The following is a 25,283-nucleotide window of genomic DNA, read 5'->3' on the forward strand; positions in this document are numbered from 1 at the left end:
CACAGTGCGGGTCACATGTTCATCACCAAGTGCCCTGCCCCAGATTGTGGGCAGCCTTCCCACGCGTGGGTTTGGGGGGGGGGTCGTTCCTTAAAACAAAGTTATCGAGCTGATAAAAGCAACAAAAAAGGAACAAAAAAGCAATGCATGTGTGCGTCAGTGCTCACGTGGTGACGGTCCTGGTCTGGATGCTGCAGTGTAGGCCTGCCTGCGGGGGCTGGGGGTGGGGGGCGCTCCAGTGGGGGCAGGGCTCTGTGCCTGGGCCCCCTGGATGTGGGGGGGCTTTCCAGGCCAATCAAGCCCATGCTCTAGGGGCCCCCTCCGCTCCCCACACAGCCTGCAAGGGCGGAGGGTCCCGTTAGAAGAGCCTTTCTCAGACTTCGTGGTCTCCTGCCCCTTTGCACTTTAAAAAGTTGCGGAGGACTCCAAAGACCTTTTGTTTACTTTAGTTATATCTGCCAGTATTTGCTGTATTGGAAATGAAGACTGAGAAACGTTAGCAAGGTTGCTGCTCACGTGGGGATAACAATAGACCTGTTACATATTGGCATAAATGTTCTTTTTATGAAGACCAACTGTTTTCCGGAACAAAAAAGTTAGCAGGAAGAGGGCTGGTTTTACATTTTTGCAAGTTTCTGTAGCGTCTGGCATAGTAGACGGCTGGGTCTCATATAGGCTTGTTTTTTTTTTTTTTCAAGACTCACTTATTTATTTGAGAGAGTTCACGAGCTTGGTGGGGAGGGGCCGAGGGCGGGGGAGTGAGTGAGAGAGAGAAACAGAGAATCCCAAGCACACTCCCCGCTGAGTGTGGAGCCTGACTTGGGGCTTGATCCCATGACCCTGAGATCAAGACCCGAGCCAAAACCAGGAGTCAGAGGCTGAACCGATGGAGCCACCCAGGCACCCCGAGGCTTGTCTCTAATCTGTTGACAAAGTTGTTGTGGTTGACATATTTGAAAGAAACTCAGTGTCACCCTGAGAAGGGAAGAGTGTCCTAGGGAACTGTGGACGTTCTCCTGCCGCACCTCACCCACACGCCACCGTGGTGGTTTCTTAAAGGTCCGCGCGGTGTGGGCTTGGGCACCCTGCCAGGGAATGTGCCCTGGTTAGCATCCTTCGGTCTGTCCTGCACTGTGGCTGGATCTTTCGCTCACAGGGGCCTCTCTATCATGACGCATCGCTCGCCTGGGAAATACCGCCTCTGAGGCATGCGGACCTTCCGGATTCTTGCACATTTAATCCTGCAGTCTCAGCAGGTGAAATTGTCGCCATCCCCATCCATCGCCAGGCACGTCTTTAAGGAGGAGGAAGCTGTCAGGTTCGCAGCAGAGGATACAGAGTTTCCCAGTTCTGAGTTTGCCCGCAAGCCCCATTCTTAGTACCGGTTTTCCTGGAAGTGACAGACTCATTCAGTCGATGTTTGAGAGACCGTTTGCGAAGTGCCTGACTTTGGGAATAAGCCTGGTCCGTCCCTCAGTGGCTCTTTTAGTAAAGGTTACGGTATCGTTGGCCAGCGGGGGACGCGCGCCAGGGACGCTCGTGGCAGCCGTGCGTGCTGTGTCTTTCCCTTCTCGTCCCAGAGTGACAAGGGTCAAGATGTAATACACCGGGCTCATGGGGGCCCCGGCTGCTGCGCCCACGCTTGCCTTTGCTCCATCGGCGCAAATGCCCGTGCACTGAGAAGGGCAAAGCGCATCTGAATATTATGAAAATAGCTTTGACCTCGTGGAGCCCTGGACAAGCCCAGGGAGCTGCAGGGGCTGGGGACCCCATTAAGGAGCCACTATCTTGGGAGATGAAGTCTCCCTATCTTGTGTGTCGTTTTAGTGCACAGAATTCTGGTTCTTACTAAAGCCCAGAGCTTAAGATTCAGGGTCAGCTGACAAGCGGCCAGAGAACAGGGAAGGTCCCGATCTCTGGCTGGCTGGAAGGCAGATGACGTCCTTAGTGAGCCAGGTCACCCAGAAGCCCACAACATGCAAAATCTGTCCCAAACTGGCTTTGGCAACAAAAGGCTGTTTGTGTGGCGGAGCCGTCCCGGGTGGCTTCAGGGTGTCCTTGAGCCAGGGCTCCATCCGTGGCACCTAGACTCATTCGCCCCGCTTTGCTTTGGCTCTGCTTGCTTTCTTCCTGTGGGTCTCAAGGAAGCTGCTCCTATGGTGGCTCCCGACAGCTCCATATTGATGACCTTTCTACCCTGAGGGCTGCAGAGAAGAATATTTCCTTCTCTCTGCGGAGCCAGCGGAAGCTGTGAGATGTGCATCTCTTTGGCTCTGACTGGGTCATGCTTCCAGGTCCCTTCCGAGATGATGGCCCTAGTTCCCAAGGCCTGGCACTGTTGTGTAGTGCTCAGCCTTCACAACTGTACAGAGCAGCCTTGCATGTGCCTTTCTCTCTGCCAGTTAATGAGGCCGGTATAGTCTTGCTGTAGTTGGCTCCTGGGAGCAGGGACAGAGGGGATCTGGAGCCAGAGGGGCGTGTTTGCCAGGGGAGGGCAGCTGCAGGTCCCAGTCTGTTGCACTGGGGTTTGGAGGGTGGAATTGCAAAGTGTGGGTTTTTGGTTGGTGGTTCCTCTGGGATGCAGGGGGAGGTAGGAACCTTCCAGGATCGCTCTGAGCGTTCTGGCCTTTATAACTCTTTTATTTGTTTGAACACAGATTGTGCAGGTAATCCTGGAGGCCCAGGAGACCCTCAGACTGGCAGAATGAATGACTGGCTCAGGATTTTTGACCAAAACATGCTGGTCCCTCCCCACCCACAGAGAGCACGCCAGCCTTTAAAGGAATCAACAGCGTTTCAGTGTGTCCTGAAGTGGCTTGACGGGCCGCTGATGAAGCAGGTAAAGGAATTTGCTGTTTATTGTCCTGTGCCTGTTGCCGCTGCTCTCCGCTGAGGGGTATTGATTTTCACTTACCCGAGTCCTGCCGCTGCACCCATTACCTCGGGCCTCGGCAGTATCTGGACACAAAGTGGCTCGTCAGCATAGAGAACACGTGACTCAGCGACTCGGTCAGCACTTCCGACACTGGTTAAGGTTTCTCTCTGCCCACAGTAGAGCCATTTTAAAACCCAGGTGATCGGATTTCCTGCGTCGTTCCTGAGCAAGGTTTGCAGGCGGCGGGCCCGTGCCTGACTCGGCACAGCCTGCTCGCAGCCTGGCGGCTGAAAATGCAGGGGCAGAGCTCTGGGTATATCCTGGCGGAAGCCGTGTGCCTGGAGGTCCCACAGCCTTGTGCACACTCAGGCCCTTGCTCCGGGGCTCTGCGTCCGTCTGTGTCCGTCAGGGGCAGGGGAGCTGCTGGATAAGCTGGTGCTTCTGCGCCGCCCACAGAGCACCCACGTCACTGGATGGTTCTAGGGAGACCCAGTGGGATGCCTGAGAAGGAGCCAGCCCTGCCAATGGGAACATGTGACTTGGTTAAGGGTTTGGCCTGGCCAGGCCATGTCCTCCCCTGCGGATGGTAGTGCGGTTCTCCATGTGTTCACGGTCGTTGGGGTGCTGGATCTGTAAGGGCTCACTTTTAGGAAACCCCTACGCCCTACAGCGTTCACTTCCAAGCCCCTCACTCCGCGGCCTGCCGTGTGTGGGCGCCGTGCTCGCCCTGTGGTGGCTGCCTCTCCTCCTGCTTTACTGCCCGGCACTTTCCCGTTCAGCCCGCTGTCTCCTTGCAGCAGCCCTTGGAGGCGGGAGGCATCACGCCCGCACTTCACCGCAGAAGAGAGAGTCTGAGAGGGGCAGCCGGTGGCGTGGGGTGCCCTGCTCTGGGCGGCCAGCTGGGCTCTGGCCCCGGGCAGACAGCACCAGCGGCCTCCCTGCCTTAGAGTAGCTCATAGTGGACGGCACCGTCCTCTCCCCTAGGAATTTTAGGAAGGAAATTTTATTTATTTTCCCATTTAATTTCATTTGTTTGTTTGCATTTAGTTTTGAAAAGGTGATTATCATTGTTTGAAATTCACTAGGGTACACAAGGAAAGTGTATCATTCCACGGAGTCCCTATGGCACCCATGTCCCTTGCTAGACATAGCCAATGTGACCTCTGTTTTGGTGTAACTTTCCAGAAACTCTAAGCAAATACAGCAGATAGATATACCTGTATTATCTTGCTTGAAAGAAAAGTATTTGCAGCAGGATGTTTTGTCGACTGTTCATGTCATCGCACGAGGAATTTCACTCTCTCTTTCGACATCGTTGTGTTTCTCTGGGTGAGCCGGCACTGATTGATCACAGGCTGACTGGGGAGCACAGACTTGATTGCGGTCATTTGCTCTCCCGGACGCTGCCGCAGCGATGACCTTCACTTACACATACGTACGCGTGTCTGTGGCATCATTCCTACAAGGCGAATTCCTGACTCGGAGTTATGTGTTAGAAGTTATTGTTTCAGACCCAATGATCTGTTGTTTATAAGAAAGCATGCTTTAAACAGAAAGACAGGAGCTGTATGTGCGAAGGTAAGAGGATGGAGAAAAGGTAGTCCACGTAAGCCCAGTTAGAGACCTCTGTGCTGCGCTGATGTCTGACGAAGTCTGTTTCGCGGTGAGGGGTATTAGCAGACATAGAGCGGCATTTCCTAATGATGATGGCCGTCGGGAAGGTAGATGTGCATGCAGCACCGCTGTTGAGGCCTGCGAGACCATCCCCGGTTCAGTGACTCGTAGGGATGACTCACAGGACTCCGCACGGAATCAGTCTCACAGGAAAGAGTTACTACAGTGAAAGGACGCAGAGTAGGATCAGCTCTGGGAAAGGCATATGGGGGGGGCAGGGGGGGATAGGCACGTGCTTCAGGGGTCCTCTGCCAGTGGGACCCCACAAGACACATTCAGTTCCCCCAGCAGAGTTGGGACAACACGTGTGAAATGTTCCCGCCAAGCAAGCTCGTTAGAGACTCAGTGGCCATGGGGTTTTGAGGACTGCTCAGGAGGCTGTCGTCTGCCTAGCATGTTCCCAAACTCCAGACTCCCAGCAAGAAAGCAGCTGGTGAGCACAAACCACTTTGTACAGTTTTGGCACAGGGTGCTGTTGTCAGTAGGGTGATGGGAAACTTCCCGAACGCTAAGCACAGTCTCCAGCCAGGGGACAGCCTCGTACACTGGCCTTTCAAAGCGTCATGGTTGGGCCAGCTGTGATCGCTCTTCTGCGCACAGCCCCCAGGAACACAGCTTCCAAACTCGGGAAGCAGAACTGTGTGGAGCAAAAGGGAGCTCCGTTCAGATTCACCATCACACTGGAGACTTTCAACCCTCCTCTCTCAATGATTGATAGAATAAATAAACCGAAAACCCATAAGGATTTGGAAGATCTAAACACCATCCACCACCTTGACCCAACTGTCATCTCTAAAACACTGTAACCAACACATAGAATGCACGCGCTTCTCAGGTGCACGTGGAGCATTCCCCAAGACAGACCGTGCTGGGCCATGAAAGTAAGTCTCAGTGGTTTCAAAAAGATTGTAATTTATGAGTGTGTATGTATATGTATATGTATTTATATATGTATACTTAGGTATTTACATATACATATATATTTGTTTACTCATATAGTATTAAATTAGAAATCAACCTAGATACCCAGAAAATCCTCAAATAGCAGGAAATTAAACAACATACTACCAACTAACTCGTGGGCCAAAGAAGACTTCAAAGAGAAGTTGGAAAATAATTTGAACTGAGTAATGGAAGAACGTACCAAAATTTGTGAGATGCAAGTAATTTAGTCCTTAGAGGGAAACTTACAGCTTTATAGGACTGTAAGAGGAGAAGAAAGGTATAAAATCAGTGACTGCTGTGTCCTCCCTAAGAATCTACATGGAAAGAACAAGTTAAAACCAAAGAGAATAGAAGAAGGAAGTGGTAGGTTTCTGCCCATTTAGCAGAAATCAGTAAAGAAAGCGCAAATAATAGAGAAAATCAGCAAAGCTAAAAGTTGATTCTTTGAAAAGATTAGTAAGGTTGATTAACTTCTCCAAGACTGATCATGCAAACAGAGTGAGAAAACACGGGTTGCCAATATTAGGAAGGAAAGAAGGAGCACTGCTGTATATCCTACAGATGTTAAGATAGTTGGGGGATAGTATGAATAATTTGTGTGCCAACAATTTCGATAACTTAGTTGAAATGGGGAAATTTTTTGAAAAGCACGACTTACCAAAAGTGACACTAATAGAAATGGAAAAGAGAAAAAGTCCTGTGTTAATTAAAGAAATGGACTTCATAATTAAATAGCTTCCTACAAAGAAACTCCAGACTTAGATGACTTCATTGTTGGGTTCTATGAAGTATCAAAGGAAGAAATAATACGAATTTTAGGTAAACTCTTTCAGAAAACAGGAGGAGAGAACGCTTCCCAGCTCTTTTTTTGAGGCTGCCATAACCAATATCCAGATCAGGAAAGGACCTCACAGGAAAAGTACATACTGCTGTCCCTCGTGAATATTAATATAAAAATCCTTAAAATATTAGGACATCACATCTAGTGATAGACACAAAGGATAGCACCTCATGGTCAGGCGGGTTTAACACAGGAACCCAGAGTTTTACAGGTTTGTAGCTGACTCTTGAACAACGGGAAGTTAGGGGCACTGTCAGAAAACCACATGTAACTTTTGACTCCCCCCAAACTTAACAATAATAGCCTGCTGTTGACCGGAAGCCTTCTCGAGAACGTAAACGGTTGATGGACACGTGTTTTGTGTGCTGTGTGTATTGTAGCCTGTGTTCTTACAGTAGAGTCAGCTAGAGGGAAGAAAATTAAAAATATCGCAAGGAAGCGAAAACACATCTTCAGTCTTGTAGTGTGTTCATCAGAACCAGACCAAACCAAGCCGCATGTAAATGGACCTTCACAATTCAAACCCGAGCTCTTCTAGGGTCAGCTATACCTACAAGGATCAGTGAAAAGTTAACATTTAAAAGAAGACCAAGTAGGGAAAAAAAAAAGACCAAGTAGGAAACATATGAAACAAGTGTAGTCTTACAAAATTGGTATGCTTTTAGTTATTTTGAGAATGGACAGCTTTAGATGATAGCAAACATCCCTGTGAAAGGAATTGGCTAAAAATATTACATGCTTTTGAACGCAAGACATTTTCTTAATACTTTTCGTATGTCTTTTTGGCTGCCCCATTTCCCATTTTCACTGAGTTGAATCTTTGCCGTGAATATTGGTCGCACTTCTTCACTTTGGAAAGTCTGTTCCAGTCCAGTTTGGTGTTTCCCGGGGACCATTGTATGGTCGGAGCTGTGTGGGGGACATGCATGACTGTCCCATATTCGGTCTTCACACGGCAGCGGAGACCATTGAGAAACTTACCTGAATAGGAAGGGGTACAAAGTAGCGTCAAGATGGAGGGGTGGTTAGGGTCTGGAGTTCTGGGAGGAAGTCTAGGTCAGTAAGAAAGTTTTGGAGCTTAGCAGGTCCTGGCGGGTATTTACCTCTCTGAGAGCGCAGTGAGAAGCAGGAGCAGGGGGAGGAGGAGGGGGCGGGGTGTGTGGAAGAGGAGGAGGCAGGGAGGAGGAGGAGGAGGAGGGAGGAGGGAGGATGAGGAGGGGAGGAAGAGGCGGGAGAGGAGGAGGGAAGGGGGAGGAAGAGTGGGGATGAGGAGGAGGAGGAGGAGGAGAAAGCAGCTGGTGGAAGCACCCTGGGGAGGACCAGCAGTGAGGGCAGGCCTAGGACCAGGCCCCTTGGCCGGGAGTTCACCGAGTACCCCCATGGGCGAAGTCTGGTTCTGGGCCCTGAGGACGGAGCAGGGAGATTATCCTGGGCTCTTGCCCTCCCAGAGCTCAGAAAACTGGGTGAACCCTGGGGAAATGGGAAGCAGGGTCAGAGGACCGGAGGGGCTTCTAGATGGCAGTGGTCAACTGGAAGGAAGGGGCGGGGGAGCACAGGCGGGAGAGGGTCCTGAGAAGAGGTAGACTAGGAGGGGTGGGGGCGGAGAGGCAACCTGTGTGCGGAGGCCCGCGTGTGGGGAGGCCCCCGCAGCTCCAAGACTGAAACTGGGCCCTGAGGCCTCCTCCAGGCCTGTCGGCCGTCTTCCCTGCCTCCATACCCGACACCACCTCGCTCCCGGCAGCCCCAGACAGACAGCAGGCCGTCATCCTTCCCTAGGGACGTGGGACGCGCAGCACTAGCCCCGGGCAAGGCCTGGGCCCTCCGAGGTGGCCGGGCACGCCGTCCCTCCTGCTTCTGTCCCTCCCCTCCCCCATCTAGCCCATCAGCCGCCCCCCCCCCCACCTTCTTGGGTTGGCTGGAGGGGGTGCACAGCGCCCACCCCGGGGACTTGAGAGAGGCCCCCGCTGACTTATGGGGCACATCCGGCCCCTCCCTCTTCCCAGTTGCTACAGTCACACTGGTGCATGTGGGATTTTGTTTGTGTTCAGGGCCCTCGAGGGCAATAGGGACAGAACAGTTCCTACCGTTCCCCGGAGGTCGGGGTATGCCAGGCCGCGTCGGGCCACGTGGGGTTGGTTGGGAGGCGGAGCAGCCGGGGAGACCATGCCCGAGAGCATGGTGTGAATCGTCCCAGTGGCCCCTGGGAGTCTGAGAGCCAGGTAGAGGGCGGATGGGAGTTCGGACTCTGGTTGGTTGTTTGCACATCATAGATGTTCTGGAAGGCAAGTCATTTCATCTGTCTAGGAATTAGCTGTCCCCGGGCGGGGCCGTCTCTTGCCCATGTCTGCTGTGGGACTTCACTTCTCTGATTGGCTTGGGGAGGGCCAAGCACCCTGATGCATAATCCTACCAAGACCACAGGCCGTGGGAGAGAGGCGGTTCCCCCAAGGGACAGTGACACCTGAAAGATGGAGGCTGAGTGAGCCAGTTCGCGCAGGCTGGTGGGTCAGCGCAGGGGGCCTGGCTCATGATGCGTAGACCCTTCAGGGCCGGTACCCTTCTGTCTCCTAGGGAGTCCTCGAGGTGCTTTCAGAGGTGGGCTGCCATCTGCGCGTGTCTCTCTTTGATGTCACCTACCGACACTTTTTCGGGAGGACGTGGAAGACCGCGGTGAGGCCGGTGGAGCAGCTGTCCAGGCAGCCGTCCAGGATCGTCTTTGAAGAGGTGGGCCACGGTGGCGGGCGGGGCCGCTCTGGCCCAGAGCAGAGGTGCCGGGGATATGACCTGGGGTCACGACAGGCCCCAGAAACGCCACGGAGCCGCAGATGGGCCCTCGCAAAGCTTGTCCTAACACTGGGGCCCTGCGTCTCTGAACAAAATCGACATGGACGCCAGGAGTCCCGGCAGAGGAGAGCGCGTAGCTCTGTCGGAACAGGAGGGGCGCTTGGGGGTCTTCTCGCCTTCAAGGGACCTTGGGGTTCTTGGGACAAAGTTAGGAAGTTATTGCTCTCATCTGGCGCCCTTTCCCCTCACCCTCCGTGTCCCCCTTCTTTCATTTTGGCTCTTTTCTTTGTCTTGAAGATGAGCAGTTGAAACTTAGAAGGAAGGTGACTTGCCCGGTGGCAGGTGGCAGAGCTGGGCGCAAACCCGTGCCTCTGTTTCCGCCCTGGGGGGGTTGCATTGGCGTTGCTAACGCGGTTTGGCCGGCTTGGCTGTGTCCGGCTGCGCGCAGGTAGGGGTTTTCCGTCTCGCTTCAGCTGCACCAGGTATAAGCCTCTGTCCAGCCCTGAGGCTGGGTGCCCGGGCGGCTCTCGTGTGGTACTCGTGGCGCAGGACGTGGGTGGGTGGAGTGAAAGAGTCATCGTGAGGTGTGGTAGCTCTGGAAGGAGGCCAGTGCGCTGTTGTCCCCGGAGGAGAATGGGGAGACCTCCCTTGGGAAGGCAAAGAAGGGGGTCTCCCCTCATGGACAACACGGAAGCTGAGCCTGCAGGAGGAGGGGCTGGCTCTGTGCCGGGCTGCAGTGAGGGCGCCAGGGGTGGGGGCGCCGGGGGTGGGGGCGCGGGGGGTGGGGATGCCGGGGGCTGGGGTGCGGGGAAGGGCGGGGGCACCGGGGGGCTGGGGAGCCGAGCTCCCCTCCTGCTCAGCCTCGGCTGCCCTCACTCCTTGTCTTCTGCTGAGCTGGGTGTGGCGAGGGGGTGGTGGGTTAGTGAGGACCACAGTGCTTGACGTTTCTGGAAGATTCTGCACCCTTCAGTCCTGGGGTTGCTGAAGCCGGAGCCTGTAGCAGGGCCAGCCTGCAGAACCGAGTGACTGACTTGCTCCGGAAGCTGCCGGGGCCCAGGTGCTATGCCCCAGGCGGGCAGTAGAGGCCAGTGGCGCCCCAGGAATGCGCTCGGCCTGCCGCGCCCTTCAGCCGCGTCCTCCCAGCCCCGCACTTCCTCTCATTTGCTTGATGCTCCGAATACAGGGAAGTAGGTTTCTTTCCAGCTCAGTTCGTGAACGACAATCCCATGTGCGGCGTGTGCATGCGTGCTTCTGCGCGTGCCCGGTCGTGCACCTGGGCCGTTCCCGTGGTGGCACCGACACACGGGAGGGCTGTGTGCTCCTGCCCGTGCGCCCGTGGGACTGAGTACACGGTGCCCTGGGTCGAGGGGAGTCGGAAACTCCGTGAAGATCTCTCTGATTCTGTTAGTTGCCTGTGTTTTCTGGTGGCGTGGGGAGATCTGAATGGAGGTGGGCACGCTGCCGGTGGCAAGGGCCCATCTTGGGAATCACCATGGCTCTCCAGTCCCAGTGTGCCTTAGTGACCCAAGCTCGTGTGCTCGGGGGTTTTTCCTGAGTCATCAGTGTCCTGTGTAGCCCAGATTTCATTACTCGGCAGACAATGTTGTGGAAAAATATCGTGAAAAAGAAATCTCGCCTTGAACCTGCGCTGGTGTTTCCATGAATGATGAATTCCTCCCCCCTCGGCCTCAACCTCCCGGGCGCTGCGTGGTGGAGCCTCTCAGCTCGGGGACCAGGGTTCCGAGCCGCTCTTCCAGGGCGCCCTCGTGTAGAGGCGTCACCTTTCACTTCTGCTGAGATGGTTAATAATTTGTTCAACCTCTCAAAAAGCATCTTTTAAAAAATCATCTGGGGGGCCAAAGTGCTTTGTGGTTTCTTCATTTTCTTTCTGAGATGGACGTGATTCTCCTTTAAATTCTCCCCTTAACTAACTGCATGTAGGCTTCCCACGACAGTCTGGTTTTTCCTCCTCCTCCTCCTTTATGGGGTGACTGGGCAGGAGCCCTGGAGCTTTCTCCCGCCCGGGACTCGCCTCATTCCCGGGTGTTGCTAGAGGAGTAGGGAAGCCAGCCGTCCGAGCTCAAGATACAGCTAACGGGGTTGCTTCTGCTTCCCTTAACCAATGCCACAAGAACATTCTTGAATGTTCTCATTCGTCAGGGTAATGAGACCCATGTAATTCTCTCTTTAAAAGTGGATGCTGTCAAGGAAATCAGTGTAATCCCGAGGAGAGTCTGGAAGCTCTTCCAAGTGACTTGATGAATCTCTGGCTTCTCGAATGTGTGCTGCTCCTCTCCCCCCACAGCCACGCTGGCTCTCACAGGTCCTCTGTGCTGCTCCCCGGTGTACGTGACCACGGCAGGAGCGAAGGGCAGCCTCCTTCCCGGGGGTGCTGGCCATGGCGGGCCTCCCTCTGGGGCGGGGCCCTTCCTCTCCGGCTCCACAGAAAGCACCCCAGGGACTCGGAGTCAGAAGTGGGGGGTGACTGCTCTCCAGGATGCTTCTCGTATGGGGCCTTCGTTGTGTGGATGTTTAACCACCTGCCGTGGGGGACAATAGAAAGCTTTGAATTTGTGAACTTGGGCTGTTCGTTCGTACTAGTATATACTGTGGGGTGTCTGGGTTGCTTCCTTCTCTGAGAAAGCTAAGGAGTGTCCTGCAGGCTGGCGTGGGGCTGGCCACAGGGTCGTGGGAGTCGACGGAGGAGGGCTCTCACTTATTCCCATGGGGGTTTAGGCCAGTGACCCAAACTCTTGACTGATTCTCTCTGGGCGTGAGAGGTAGCACTGTGTGCATCGCAAGGTTACCGGGGGGGGGGGGGGGCGGTAAATAACAGGTTCTTCGCGAACGGACACCAGCGAGCAGGGGGATCCGTTCGCACCGGTGATGGCCACGGTGCGGGCTCCTTCGCCGGAGCTGGAGTTGACGTTGTTACTGGGGACGGGGCTTCTCCGCCTCCGCTCGCTGACATCCGGGGCCGGACCCGTCTCCTGGTGGGTCTGGATCCCCGTGTGTTGTTTGCTGTGGGTGACGGTGGCCTCTGTCCTGGGGGAACAGAAGCTTCTGACTTTGAGACTAGAGACTTTGCGTGAATGTCCCAGCGTGGAGTTTCGGGTGGCAGAGCCCCCGTGCTTGGAGCGCTCAGCCTCCTGGTGGGACGTGGACAGGAGACGATCCGGGCCTCCGGTGGACGGCTGAGCTGGCGGACAGGAGCCGCAGGAGGTGTTTGTAAGTTACTCGCCTTCCTGAAGATGTGTTGTTTAAGGTTTGTTTAAAAAGAATGGTTTCTCTCTCCCCTGGCCGTGCCGCCCAGCCTTCTGCTTGGGCCCGAAAGGGGCAGGTGGCATGGCGGTGCCATTGGGGACGCGCGGCTGCAGCTTCTCCACGGAGGCACGTCGTCGCAGGCCCTGTTTCAGGTCCGACCTGTGGGCAAGAAATGGGAGCCCGGCCCCGAGGCAAAGTGGCGTCCGTGTTTTTGAAGACGAAGCATTAAGACAGGAGCATTTCCGTGATTTATTAATCTGTTTATCCTGTCAGGGAGGAAACCTGTCAAATGTCGGTGAGTGGGATGTGACTGGGGTGAATGAGGGCCCCCCCTTCGGTCTAGAGAGGCCTCTTCTCGCAGGTGATGTGATGGGCTTGACACAAACTTCTGTCATGGGATTTCAGTTGATGCCCAGGGTTTTCCTCAAAGCTCGCGGCGCTGCGTTCATTAAATGTCCTCAGACCGAAGGCCTGTTTGCCGGCTCTGCTCAGCTGCGTGCCGGTGATGTGTGTGGCCGAGCCCATTGCCGGGCTGGAAGTGGGCTCGGTGCCTAGGCCCAGGTGAACCGGACTGGCCCGACTTTGCCCTCCTGGGGACAGTCCCCGCAAGGTGACCAGGGGATTAAAGGTCGTTAAAGACCAAAAATCAGCTGAGTACATTTGAAGATCTAATTGGCTTTATTAACAACTCATGAATCGGGCAGTATCCCGTCTCGCAAGTAGAAAGGAGCTCCGGGGAGCTGGACAAAGGCTTTTATAGACAGAATGGGGTGGCAAGAAGAAGTTTCTAGCAAAGAGAAACTTTTTTCAGGCAAGGTGACCTTCCTGTGGGGGTGCGAGAGGCCACCCAAGGAGACTGCTTCATGGACACTGATTCTAGATCTGTGGGCTGGCAGTGTGTGCCCGGGAGAGGTGGGAACGGCGCTCGGGTCCGGCATCCCTGGCTTTGTTGCCTGGGGCTTAGCACAGGTGGCTCTGGGGCCTGGTGGGTTTTTCCTAAGAGGCTGCAGAGCTGCCCGGGGCTCTTGCCCCTGGGAGGCTCTTACTTCCACATGCTTCTGGTCGGTCCTGAGCAGGGTTTGTGTTCTATACCTGCCTAATCTAGCCTTTACCTTTGAACTGTGAACTTGAGGGTGGGTTCAGCACCGTGCTGTTCTCACACTGAAGGGTCCATAAATTATGTTTGGAGAAGAGCACGCACCCTTCACGGTAGCACCCATCAGACCTCGGGTCAAGGCCAGGCTGCTGCACTTCCTGCGGCGACCCTCCTGGTTGAGGACGGGGTCTTTGCAGACAACAGCGGGCTCTGGCTTTGTTGTTTGGCCTCAGAACAGTTGTTTTTGGGGGCAAACGGGAGAGAGAGGAAGGGGCCGTAGATTAAACTTGGGACATGCGAAGCAGCTGGTCCCATGCACAGCCTCCAGGCAGAACAATTTCAAGGTGACCTCTAAGTGGGCGATGACTGTGGCTTTGCATCAGGGTTTAAGATATTTGTTTCACTGCCAAGAGGAATGCGGGTAGGGTTCCTAACACGGTGGTGCCCAGGTATAAATACAAGAGGTGAGACAGGGACAGACCCGACTCTACAGCGGGGCTTTCGAAAACAGTTCTTGAGTCTCGGAAATAGAAACATAATTCTCTTTTGGTCCAACCACCTGTCAGCTGTAAGTGGTCATTATTTCATCATTTTGCAATAAAAGATAATAGAATAACGATTTATATCTCATGGCTGATGTTTTAATGTGTCTCTCTGTTATCCTGGGCTGACAGTCTGTGATTACAGTAGACGTCTTCCTGGTGACACCGTGGTAATGACTCGTTAATGGGGGATTAGTCCACGTTTAAATCACATCCTCGCAGGCCCAGCCTGGCCCAGCCTGGCCCAGCCTTACCGCTCCCTGCCTTGGGTGGGGGTGGGGTGGGAGGTGGTCTTTGGGCTCAGTGGGTGGCCTGGCACCCGTGCTTGTCCCCCATTGTGGGCGCGGTCCCGGGGACCCCTCCATGTCGAGAGCCATAGCTCAGCGCCTCCGTCTAGGCTCGTTTTGCAAAACCGGGCAGCTCCCCGTCTCCATCTTCTATGCCCACAACGTCTGTTAGTTTAAATGAAAGCAGCAGCACGGGGCCTTGTGAGGCGGAAGGACACGACAGAGCAGAGAGAGTGGAGGTGCTTCCGTGCCCCACATGCTCACAGGAGCACGCGCTGCGCGAGGCTGGACGCCGGGGGTCTGACACGTTCCACCGCCCCCGGGGACGGGCAGGGATAGCGCCCGTAGGGGGCTGTCTGTGCACCTGAGGGAGTGGGAACATCACAGGTGGGAAGCCTTTTAAGAGCGACTTGAGCACCATCTGCTTGGCTTAGAGCCAAAAAAAAAAAAGTCTTGTAAGAAAATGATGTCAAGGCGATATTTTGTCATGAAAAGGTGTTAGCTGGGCTCTGAACTGGGGATGATTACAGAGCGTCTGCAGAAATCGAAGGCTTCTGCCTGGCTGGGCGAGAGCTAGTTTAGCTGGAGCCTCGTAATGGTCACGCACGGCACAGGGTTAGAGCTCGTACTGGCGAGTCGTGCTGAAGCTTTGTGCGACGAGTGCTCTGTGAAGTTGTGCGCGCGCATGTGCGTGCGTGTGTGCATTGCATGCGGTGCGCGTGTGTGCGTGCGTGTGTGTGTTTGCAGCGGTTGGGTCCTCGCTGGGCCGTGGGGTGGCGTGCAGAGAGCCTGCTGTTGGCATTTTCTGTGGTTGGGAGGCTCCTGGAGCAGAAGCCAGTAGTCTGATGTCCTGGGTGTTGGGGGCTCTGGAATGTTCTTTTTTTTTTTTTTTTTTAAGATTTTTTATTTATTTATTTGACAGAGATCACAAGTAGGCAGAGAGGCAGGCAGAGAGAGAGGTGGAAGCAGGCTCCCCACTGAGCAGAGAGCCCGATGCGGGTCTCGATCCCAGGACCCTGGGATCATGACCTGAGCTGAAGGCAGAGGCTTTAACCCACTGAGCCCCCCAGGCGCCCCTGGAATGTTCTTGACTCTGAGGGAGCTACCGTGCTGTGCCTGTTCTCTCCTGCCACGCCCTGGAAGGGACGTGGGGTTCCACGCGGCCATACGCTTGTGGCGTTTTCACGACGGCAGAGCGAGGGCGCCTACGCCTTTCCTGTACTCTCTGTGCAGCTGGTGGACAGTCAGTCCGTCACCCAAGTTGTGGTTTCTGTTTTGCAGCCCGTGTACTTTCACACGTCCTTAAACCACCCTAACGTGGTGGCCGTGGTCGAGGTGGTCACCGAAGGCAGGAAGCGGGACGGCTCCCTCCAGGCACTGTCGTGTGGGTTTGGAATTATCCGGCTCTTCGGCAACAAGCTGGAATCCCCGGCCTCTGCCTCCCAGGACAAGCGGTACCCGCCTCGCTTCCTTCCTCCTTGGGGTTTTCCAACATCGTTTGGTGGAGATTTAACTGCTCACCATGGGCCATGCCAGAAAGCATCATGACTGTCAGCTTGTGGTGTGGTCTGTTCCTAACAGTGTGTACTGTGCGAGTCCCTGTTGGCCATTTCTGAGCGAGCTGGGGAGTGTCCTGTAGGCTGGCGTGGGGCTGGCCCGGGCCCTGGCTGTGGGAGCCGATGGAGGTGGGCTTTCGCTTACTGTTGTGGGGTTTTAGGGCAGTGACCCAGACTCTTGAGTGATCACTCTGGGCGTGAGAGAGAACGCTACACATGTTGTAAGTGATGTAGGGATGATGTTAGGGTTTGAAGTCGACGGCCAGGAAGGAATTCTTGAGACATCTTTGGTGCAAAAAAGGTGGTTTTATTAAAGCATGGGGATGGGACCCGTGGGCAGAAAGAGCTGCCCCGGGGTCGTGAGGAGTGGCCCATCATCTGCTCTGAAGTCGGGAGGGGGTCGGGGAGAGCCCAAGTCTCTAAGGAGTTAGGAAGCAAGGTTCCCAGGACCTCGAGGGGACTGGCTCTTGTTGGGGAAAGGTCACTTATTACCGTCTGATAAAACCTGGTCACAAGACCCTTCAGATGTTTGTTGGTGGGTCATATGCTTGGGGGTGATCGCCAACTGATAAAGGAAGTTTCTGAAGGAATTTTTCTACATTGAAGTAGACGTACAGGTCCTGGGGGTCGGGCTAAGGTGGTCTTTTGCCCTCAGCAAAGTATTAACATCGAGGCAGCTGCGTCCCTAGAGGAAGGTCACTCTGCCTGTTTCGAGGACTTGTCAGTGGGCTGCAGGTAGTAATTTTTCTTCTGCCTTTGTTTGCCACATCAGTGAGGTTACGTGGGCGCCAAATAATACGTTCTTCACGAACAGACACCCCGTAAGCAGGGGCATCCGTTCAGCACCGGTGCCAGGCTCCGCTCAGGAGCTGGACGCAGCAGGACAGAGAAGGCAACGTGTCACCCGGTCCGCGGGGGCTGAAGTTCACGTTGTCACTCTGGACGGGGCTTCGCAGCCTCGGCTCGCTGACGTGATAGGTTTCCCTGGGGTGGTGTTTCTGGGGCCTGTCTGTGCGCGGGGGGTGTGTGGCCAGGAACCCTGGGGGCCGTGTCCTTCCTGCGCAGGAGGCGTGGTGTGGCGGTGGGGAAGGTCTGGCAGGTGCAGTGTTGAGAAGCGTGGCTGAGGTGTGCGACGGAGCACCCGAGGCAGTGGGCTGACGTGCGCTCTGCGGGCTTGTTTTCCAGGCTGCGGCTGTACCACGGCTCCCCCCGCGCCCTCCTGCACCCGCTGCTCCAGGACCCTGTGGAACGTAAGATGCGCGGCCCGCCCGGCCCCCCACGGCTCCCCGACGGTTACCCGCCTTGACTCCATCTCGCGCTTCCTCAGTGCGAACCTTTGTCAGCTCAGCTCCTCTGTGTAGTGATTAGGGCAGAGGGTGTCACGGCTGACACTGAAGGAGCTATAACACGCTGGGCCGTGGGGAGGGTGTTGCTTCGCGCTGGTGGCCCCAGAGCTGCCTGATGGGAGGGCTGCTGGCCTCCTGGCCTCTGGGGCAGGGCCTCGTTCACCAGAGGAAGCCGCTGCTGTGTGTCAGCAGCCACGCTGCCACCAGAAAACTTTCGCTGTGAGGCCCTTGGTTCTTTCCGGCTCGGCAGGGCCGTCCAGCTGTGCCCCACTGCGGAGGACCGTCCTGCAGGGATGCTTGCCTCCTCCTCCTCCTCCTCGAGGCCCAGCAGCTGGGGGGCCAGCCTGAGCCAGAGCGGGGCTTGCCGCCATGCCTCTGGGACCCGGAGGGCTGGGTGGCCCCCTGTGGCTGCTGGCTGCCTGGAGGATGGGCGGGGGCGGAGGCCAGAGCTGGCCCAGGGCAGGGGTGTGGAGGGGGTCCAGTGGTGGGAGGTGGATCTGTTTGGGAGGGTGACTTTCTGTGTTTGAGCTGTCGCTTGGATGCTGTGATGGGAATTTTGAGCCTGCCTCGTGGCCTGAGTTAAATATCCAGCCAACCCCAGCCCCTCCACGGCCTGCTGAATTTGGCGAAAATTTCATGGCAGAGGGGGGAGTAGTCTGAAGCTTGATTTTACTGATGAAGATCGGCTCTTAGGTTATGGGTCAGTTGAGTCCAATCATTATTTTGCCAGCATTTTGTGTCCTGGAGCACCCATAGGGTCAGGACTTTTTTTTGAAATTTTTAATTTTATGTTAAGTGGGCTTAACGCCCACCATGGGGCTTGAACTCTCAACCTCGAGATCAAGAGTCCCCTGCGTTAGTGATTGAGCCAGTCGGGCGCCCCAGCACCAGGACCTCCTGAGGGATGTGCACAACCAGCACCTTGTCCTGGGGCAGCCGGGAAGGTTGTGTGGGTGTGGCTGGTGGCTCACCTCCTCGTGGGCATTTCCAGAAACGTATGCATTTCTTGCCTGAATAAGCAATTCGTTCACATGATTCAGAATTAAAAGAGCTTAAAATGCACGAAAAGGTTCAGTGAGACCCTCCCGCTCCCCCCCTCTCCCCCACTGCTCTGCTCCCTCCCCTGCGCCCTAGGTGGCCTCTCTGAGTCTCCTGGACCCTGGAGGAGGGGGGCCAGAGGGGGTCTTTGTACTGGAACAGAAGCAGAGGTGCCTGTCCCGCTCTCATTTTTTCCTCTGCTTTTCCCCATAATGGTTCACCCTAGAGAAAGTCTCTCTTGGTGTCTAGAGAGCCCCCGTTCGTCACACAGCCGCGTGGTACGTTGTCGCGTGTGTGTTCTGTGCTTGACTGAGTGGCTCTGCGAGTGGGCACGGGGTGGACCCGGGGCATCGAGGTTGGGAGCCTCGCTGGTGTGGACGGCTGCGCCTTTGCACCTGTGCCCACGCAGCTGTGGGCTGAACTCCCGGAAGCTGCGGTGTCGGGCCCAGGGGCTGGTGTGTAACGCTTCTCCTGTTTGCCTTCCACGGAGGCCCAGCCAGTGTCTCCAACCAGCCACACGGGAGGGTACCTTTCAGGCATTTAAAATTTTAAAGTAAGCAGACCCCATGTTTGTAGTGGTTAGGAATGAAAAATACAGTTTTCATTAATTTGTTTTTCTAACGAGTACAGTAAGTCATATTTAGTTGTTTTCTCGTGAAATCGCATAGTGTGCCCCAGGAGGTGGTGAGGCCCCTGTCAGTGGAAGAAATCAAGCCCCAGCAAGACTCTTTGGTGGAGATGAGTAGAGGGCATGTCCCTGGCTCTTCTCAGCCCCGGGGCCCTGTGATCCCGAGTCTCCCGCGGCTGCTCTTCCCTCCATCTTCCCGAGCTCTGGGTCTGGGCCTTTCTCAGCTGCTGCTTTTCTCCGGGTTGCCCTCCCTTTTTCACTCCCTCGAGCTCTCTGTCCGCTATGTGCATCTGTCCTGGGCTTCAATCCGCTCTCCCTTGTGCTACAGGTATCCGTGGGTTTGTGTCTTGCTCTCAGAGACTCCCCCCAGCCCGGGTCTAGTCCTGCTGCCGAGCGGGAAAGGGAGGCCGGCTGAGGCCCGGGGTGCCTTCTAGCCCCCCTCCGATGACGGGGACCAGGACCTGGACTTCACCACACGGCGGGTGGGGGGGTGAGCAGGAGAGATTTTGTTAAGTTGCATTGAAAGCAAATATCTCTGTCCCTGCAGTTCTAGCAGACAGTTACTGAGGACGGATTCTTTTTCGCTTTGTGGCTGAACTGACAGAGCAATTCCCCTTTCTCCGTGGAAAAATGTGTTTCTGGCTTGCGGTGTTTCTTTCTTAGAGGCGCAGTTCATCATCTGGTTTGACCGAAACGGCCTTTGGTTCCAGCTGTCACATAGGCGTTTTCTCCCCCAGAGAACAAGCACATGACCCTCATTGAGAGCTGCAGCCTCCAGTACGCGCTGAGGCCGCACCCGCTCCTGGAGCCTGTGTTCCATCTTCTTCCCGAGAACCTTCTGGTGTCTGGTCTGCAGCACGTACCTGGCCTCCTTCCAGCTCATGGAGAAAAGGGTAAGGGCTGCTCCGTCTCTCCAGAGGGTGAGTCTGTGCGAGTTGATGGTCAGACCTCGCCGGAGTCAGGCAGGCTCTGGTGTGCGGTGGGCTGGACGTGGCTAGCCACCCGGGAGGGTGGTGGTGGGAGGGGAGAAGGGGGAGGAGGAGAGGGGAGTGGGGGGGAGCAGAGCAGGGCAATGCCATCTCTCCTGCCGTCCCTTCTGAGCAGGGTCTCGTATCCCTCAAGTCACTTCTGTCCTCTTCTCTTGGGAAGTGCTTTTGTAAGTCAGATAGTTCATGTCTCTATGACCAAGGTCGGGATAACCACGTTGCTAGTTCTCACCCTTACTGGACCATACCAGGGGCCTGATTGTTATTATTATTAAGTTGCGGTGAAGTAGACATAACGTGCACTGACTGTTTTAACCATTCATAGGTGTGCATTTCAGTGGCCGTAAGTACTTCTACCACTTGTACAACCGTCACCACCATCCCCTTCCAGAGCTTTCTCATGTCCCCAAACTGAAACTCCGTCCCCCCTAAACAACAGCTCCCCGCACCCCTCCCCCAGCCCCGGCCACCCGCGTCCCACTTCCTGTCTCTGGGAATGTGCCTTCTCCAGGTTGCTGCTCAGTGCTGGCCCTTCTGTGACCGGCTTACTGCGTTTGGCGTCGTGTCTTCAAGGTCCAGCCTTGTTGGATCACGTTTTGGACTTTCCTTCCTTTTTAAGGCTGAATCATAGTCCATTGCGTGGAGGGACCACATCTTGTTTCTCCATCTACCCGTCCATGGACACTTGGGTGGTTCTGCCTTGTGGCTGTCGTGTGTGGTGCTGCTGTGAATGTGGGTGTGCGATGGCTTGATTCTTTTCGAAAACTAAAATCCACATGAAAGCCTCAGAGCTCTGTCTTGGTGTGTTTTCGGACTTCATTCTCCAGCAGGGGGTTAGGGACAGCGCCTTCACTGCCAGGAGATCACTGCAGAGGTGTGCTCTGCTCTCGAGCCTGCTGATGGGCCTTGACCTGGGCCTCGTGCCCCTTCTGGGCCCTTCGGGAGGCTTCTTTTCTGGCTGTCTGAGGAGTCCAGGAGAAGGGGCTGCACAGGTCCTTCCCCACTGGTTTTGCTGGAACCTCTCGTCTGGGGGGCTCCCTCCCTGTTCCATCCTGGGGAGAGCAGGATTGGGCGTGGGTGTGAGCTCCAAGTGCCGAGTTTTCACTTAGAACAGAAACACTTGAGACCCCAAAGAAAAGAGGTAGCTCAGCCCCGGTAGGGAAATGTTTTCAGTAAAGGGGTCTCTGCACATGGCTTGGTGTTCTGGTCCATGCTGGGACGCAGACGGTGTTATCTGACGTCACTGTGTCTCTAGTGTTCCTGAGTAGAGATGATGATGCATGAGGAAGGATAAATTAACAATGAACAGAAGCAGGTGCGAAGAGGGTCCCAGCTTCGGACCTGGCTTGGCTTACCAAGCTCCAGCACCTCCCCCCCCCCACAGCCCCCTCTGTCATTTGCCTGTGTCCTTTCACGAGGGAAGGAGGGGTCAGGGAGATGGCATGCTGCATGGTCATTGCCGTTGACATTGAAAACAGTATGACAACCTGCGTCTGGTGCTGAGACCTCGGCCCCCTCGGCCGGGGGGCCTCTAAGTCCCGCCACACTGCACACTGATGTCCGGAACCTAGGTGTGCACCAGCTTTCAAGTCCGCTTATGACGACTCTCTGACCTGGGGTTCTGGGTGGGAGATTGTCGTTGGGGCCTGAGGTGTGTCCATCGCTCTGTGACTTGCCAGTGGGGGTCCGCAGAGCTGCAGATAAAACCTGGAAGGGCCGCAGCTTCTGTGTCACTACGGCAGGGGCAGAAGGGCAGCTCCGACCACCCCAGGTTGTTCTCAGTATCTCTGGGGAATCCAAGGCTCCAGCTACAGACGGGGGTGGGGGGGGTGTGATTCCAGCGCCTCCCCCTTGAAGGTCATGTCTTCGGAAGCGATGTGAACCCCAGTGGCTTCTGGTTGGCCCTCCCCCTCTGTGGAGTGGGTCACTGGGACTCTCACTGGATGTGGGCAGTGTCTGAGAGATTGCAGCACTGATGACGGCTCATGTTGTTGAAAATCTGGTGACCAGGGACCCTGGGTGTGGAGCCGCGACGTGCTTGGGAGAGCCTCTGGGAACACTGGCTTCGACAGGCCGGAGCATACTCCCTCTTCTCGGGGAGAACGGACCAGAGCACAGCTTCTCACCACGTCCCCCGGTGACCATCTGAGAAAAGAAACCCGTTTGCTCTGCCCTCCCCTGACGAGCAGGAGGCCGGGCTGATCTGTAGCTCACGGTGTGGATGTGGTTATTGTCTGTGCTATAAATCCTGCCCAGTGTCTGTTGGGCTTTTGTGACTCACTCTTGGAAAAGGGTTTCTTTGCTGAGTCATGTTTTATAGTCCTGAAAGCGCCAAGGTGGGGACCGGTGCCGGCTTCAGCGGTGGGACTCACTTGCAGTTTGCGGAGGGTCTGATTTGATTTTGGTGCTGTACGGGGACACAGGTATCTGTTCATTTGTAGAAGGCCAGGATATAGGAGGGCTGAGTGGTTTTTAACCGAAATTTTTATCAAGGTCACTCTAGATTCTCATGTGGTTTTAATAAATAACGCGGAGAGACTGTGGGGTGCCCCTTGCCCAGTTTCCCCAAAATTGCAGCGCAAGGTCGCGGCCAGGATATGGACATCGGCACAGTCCCCAGCCTACCCCCATCCGCCACTTAGACTCGTGTGTGAGGGCTGACTTCTGAGGACTTTTCAACCCGGCAGTGACCGGAAATGACACGTCCTAGCTGGGGCTGTTTTCGGGGCTCTTTGTTGCTCCCCAGGAGGAAGGGGGGCCTTTTCGCTCTAGCGGCTCTTAGAGGGAAGCTCTCTGAATCGGTCCAGATTAGCAGGTGCTGCCGACCCGCCATCTCTTCTGCAGCCGGGAAAGCCACGCAGCCTCCCTCTCCTGGTCTTCTCTTTCTCGCCTGGTTCTGACTTTTCCGCAGGCTTCGGTTTGACAGGCCTGGACTGTGCGTCAGCCCCAGGTAAGCGCTCGCGTGCTCCCGAAAGCCGCTCCTTGCAAGGAGAGCCCCATGCCCCGCTCAGCGAGGTCCCGCGGGGGCTCCTTGGCCTGCCTTTGGGGCCGCAGGTCTGCGTGCCAGTCATGTGCCTGGTGGCGTGTGCCGCCGCGGCCACGGTGGAGGGAGGTCTGGGGAGATGGGGCCCAGGAAGACTTCTCTCCTTTGGGGCAAGGCTCAGAGCCCTCCTCCTGTGTTCGGGCAGGGCCAGGGCCTTGCGTGAAGTGGCCGAGTGTGTTGGGAGCTTAGTCACGAATGAAGCGGGAAGCCTGTTTTCCGGAACCGGACCCGAAGGCCAGGGGCCAGTGGAGGACTGAGTGGAGTCCCGAGGGAGGCTTCCTGGCCGGGTGCTCAGGGGGCGCAGGGACCTGCAGGGCTGCTAGTGCGGGAGGAAAGCGGAGGGCCTCACGCTCCCCTGAGCCGGCCGACACCATCCGGGCATCTGAAGCAGCCGGAACGCTTGGCCACAGCCGCCCGTCGTGGCCTTGGTGGGAGTGAGCCGTGGACTGGCAGCGTCTGGGAGGGGCGGGGCCTCCGGGGAGACCTGAGCCAAAGCTTTGTCTTCCGTGCTCACGTCCGCAGGCCACCACCCGTGGCTGGCTGTGGTGCTTCAGGGGGAGTCCCAGGAACTGTGGTGGCAGCGGCCTGTGCCCCATAGAGAGGCAGAGAAAGGCCGCCGTCCTTGCCACGTGTCGCTGCCACGTGCCCGCCGCGTGCCCATCCTCCTGACGCGGGGCCTTCGATGTGTTTCTTCCCTGACCCGCAGACTCACTTCACTCTGAGCTCTGTCGAGGCTTTGAACGCCCGCCCCAGTGATACGCGTCTCCCGTCCGTGCTTCTTGCTGCCTTCCGTCCTGCAGGCCCGCTCATGCCGACGTCGCCTGAAGCGGCCTCTGCCGCGGGTCCTCCCGCCTGGTGCGGGCGCTGGGTCCAGGCCCCGCTTCCTCATCTGCTAGCCCAGAGCTCAGCCGGGCTGTCTGGAGAAGGGTTTTGTCGGAACTGTGCCCGCCGCTCTGCGCGTGGCGGCCCGCTCCGGTTGGCGTCCCACATGGTCCTCCCGCGTCCCTGCTCAGGAGTCCCCTGAGGTGTCCTTGAAAATGCTGCTTCCCCCACCCTGACCTGCTGATGCTCCTTCCAGCCGACGGCGTCCAAGCACCCTGCCGGCTGTGGGGCGCGTCTCCCAGGCTCTGGGGGCTGCTTGGGTCCTCGCCGGCATTCACCTTCTGGATTGGTTGCCGGTAGGCAGGGGTGGGGGTGGCGTGGCAGGAGCAGAGCTGGTGTCCTCCTTGTGCCAGCTGCAGTTTTAACATCGACAAAGGTAATGTTTGTGGAAAGTCCTCCCTTCCTGTCTCTGCGCAGGGAGCCGCCCCAGAGCAAACCACTGCTCCGTGTTTGGGGTCTGCCTCGTATCCCTTCTCGGGTTCTCCGATGCCTGGGCTTGTCTGTGGTTCATCTGTGGGTCCAGGTGCGCAGGCCCCCAGCTGGGGAGAGGGCGCAGCGTGGGGCTCTTGGCGGAGTGCTCACATCTTGACGGACTGAAGCAAGGGCGGACGTGTCCTCTCACCGCTGCCATCAAAGGCAACAGGTGTTTTAGAAACGCGGACGGCTCAGACTCCCTTCTGCTCCTGCCTGGGGAGCCGTCAGCCTCTCATTCTGTTGTCCCTCCTGCAGTGCTGTTTGTCTGGTGAATCGAATGTCCTTCCAGGGGAGCTGCACCCCAGGAAGCTGTGGGACCGTGTTAGGACTTCGTGGGGAGCTCGTGGGGCGCGTGGGGGTGTTTCTGAGCGCTTCCCTAGAGGGCGGCACTCCAGGGGGTTCTTGCCTGCCCTGTGCCTGTAACCCTATTTTCTCAGCTGTGTGTGTGTGTGGGGATCCCTGAGGGAAGGGGGTCTCCTTTCCCGTTGGAGCAGTGCTGTTTTGGGGGGTTGCATTCCTGTCCACAGGCTTGGCAACAAATGAGGGAAAGCTAGCCCCGGTCGCAGAGCGGGAGGGCCAGGAGTGCCCCCAGAGGTCAGCTCCGCCGAGGTTCCGTCAGTCCTGGCCGCGGAGGGTGGGTGGGGGAGCGAACGGGGGGACATGCCCGATGGCGAAGCTGCCCCGAGGGGGGTGCGGGAGTGGTCAGGGGAGAGGCTCCACCTAAGATGGGGACATTCTCGGGACCTGCCCCTGCAGATGCATCTGGGGGGCAAAGGAACGGTCTGGTGAAGTTCAGTGCCGAGAACCTAGGACGCGCCGAGCCCTGGGCCCTGCTGTTCCTTCTTCGGCGGCTCCGTCCCCTGCCGCAGCGGCTCGGGAGGCCCGCTCCGTCTCCGGAGGGAGAGCCTGCGCCGTTCACGAGACACGGCCTGGGGAAAGCCGGCCGGATGCCACCCTGGCCCCGCCTCCCAGACCCCTCAGGATCCGGAAGGTTCTCCCCAGTGCAGATGTGGCTCTTCAGT

General features: G+C 56.5%; 1 protein-coding gene across 1 annotated transcript in view; it reads left to right on the plus strand.

Moving 5' to 3' along the window:
* Window positions 1-25,283, plus strand: part of NPHP4 (nephrocystin 4) — a 109,070-nt gene that overhangs the window by 3,069 nt on the left and 80,718 nt on the right. The window contains exons 2-6 of the mRNA XM_080802469.1: window positions 2,658-2,839; window positions 8,907-9,059; window positions 15,590-15,762; window positions 17,050-17,114; window positions 19,614-19,769. Coding sequence (XP_080658595.1) covers window positions 2,705-2,839; window positions 8,907-9,059; window positions 15,590-15,762; window positions 17,050-17,114; window positions 19,614-19,769 — 682 coding nt within the window. The 5' untranslated portion in view covers window positions 2,658-2,704. The remainder of the gene's footprint in view (window positions 1-2,657; window positions 2,840-8,906; window positions 9,060-15,589; window positions 15,763-17,049; window positions 17,115-19,613; window positions 19,770-25,283) is intronic.

Source organism: Martes martes (genome assembly GCF_963455335.1).
Source record: "Martes martes genome assembly, chromosome: 4".
Lineage (NCBI taxonomy): Eukaryota > Metazoa > Chordata > Mammalia > Carnivora > Mustelidae > Martes > Martes martes.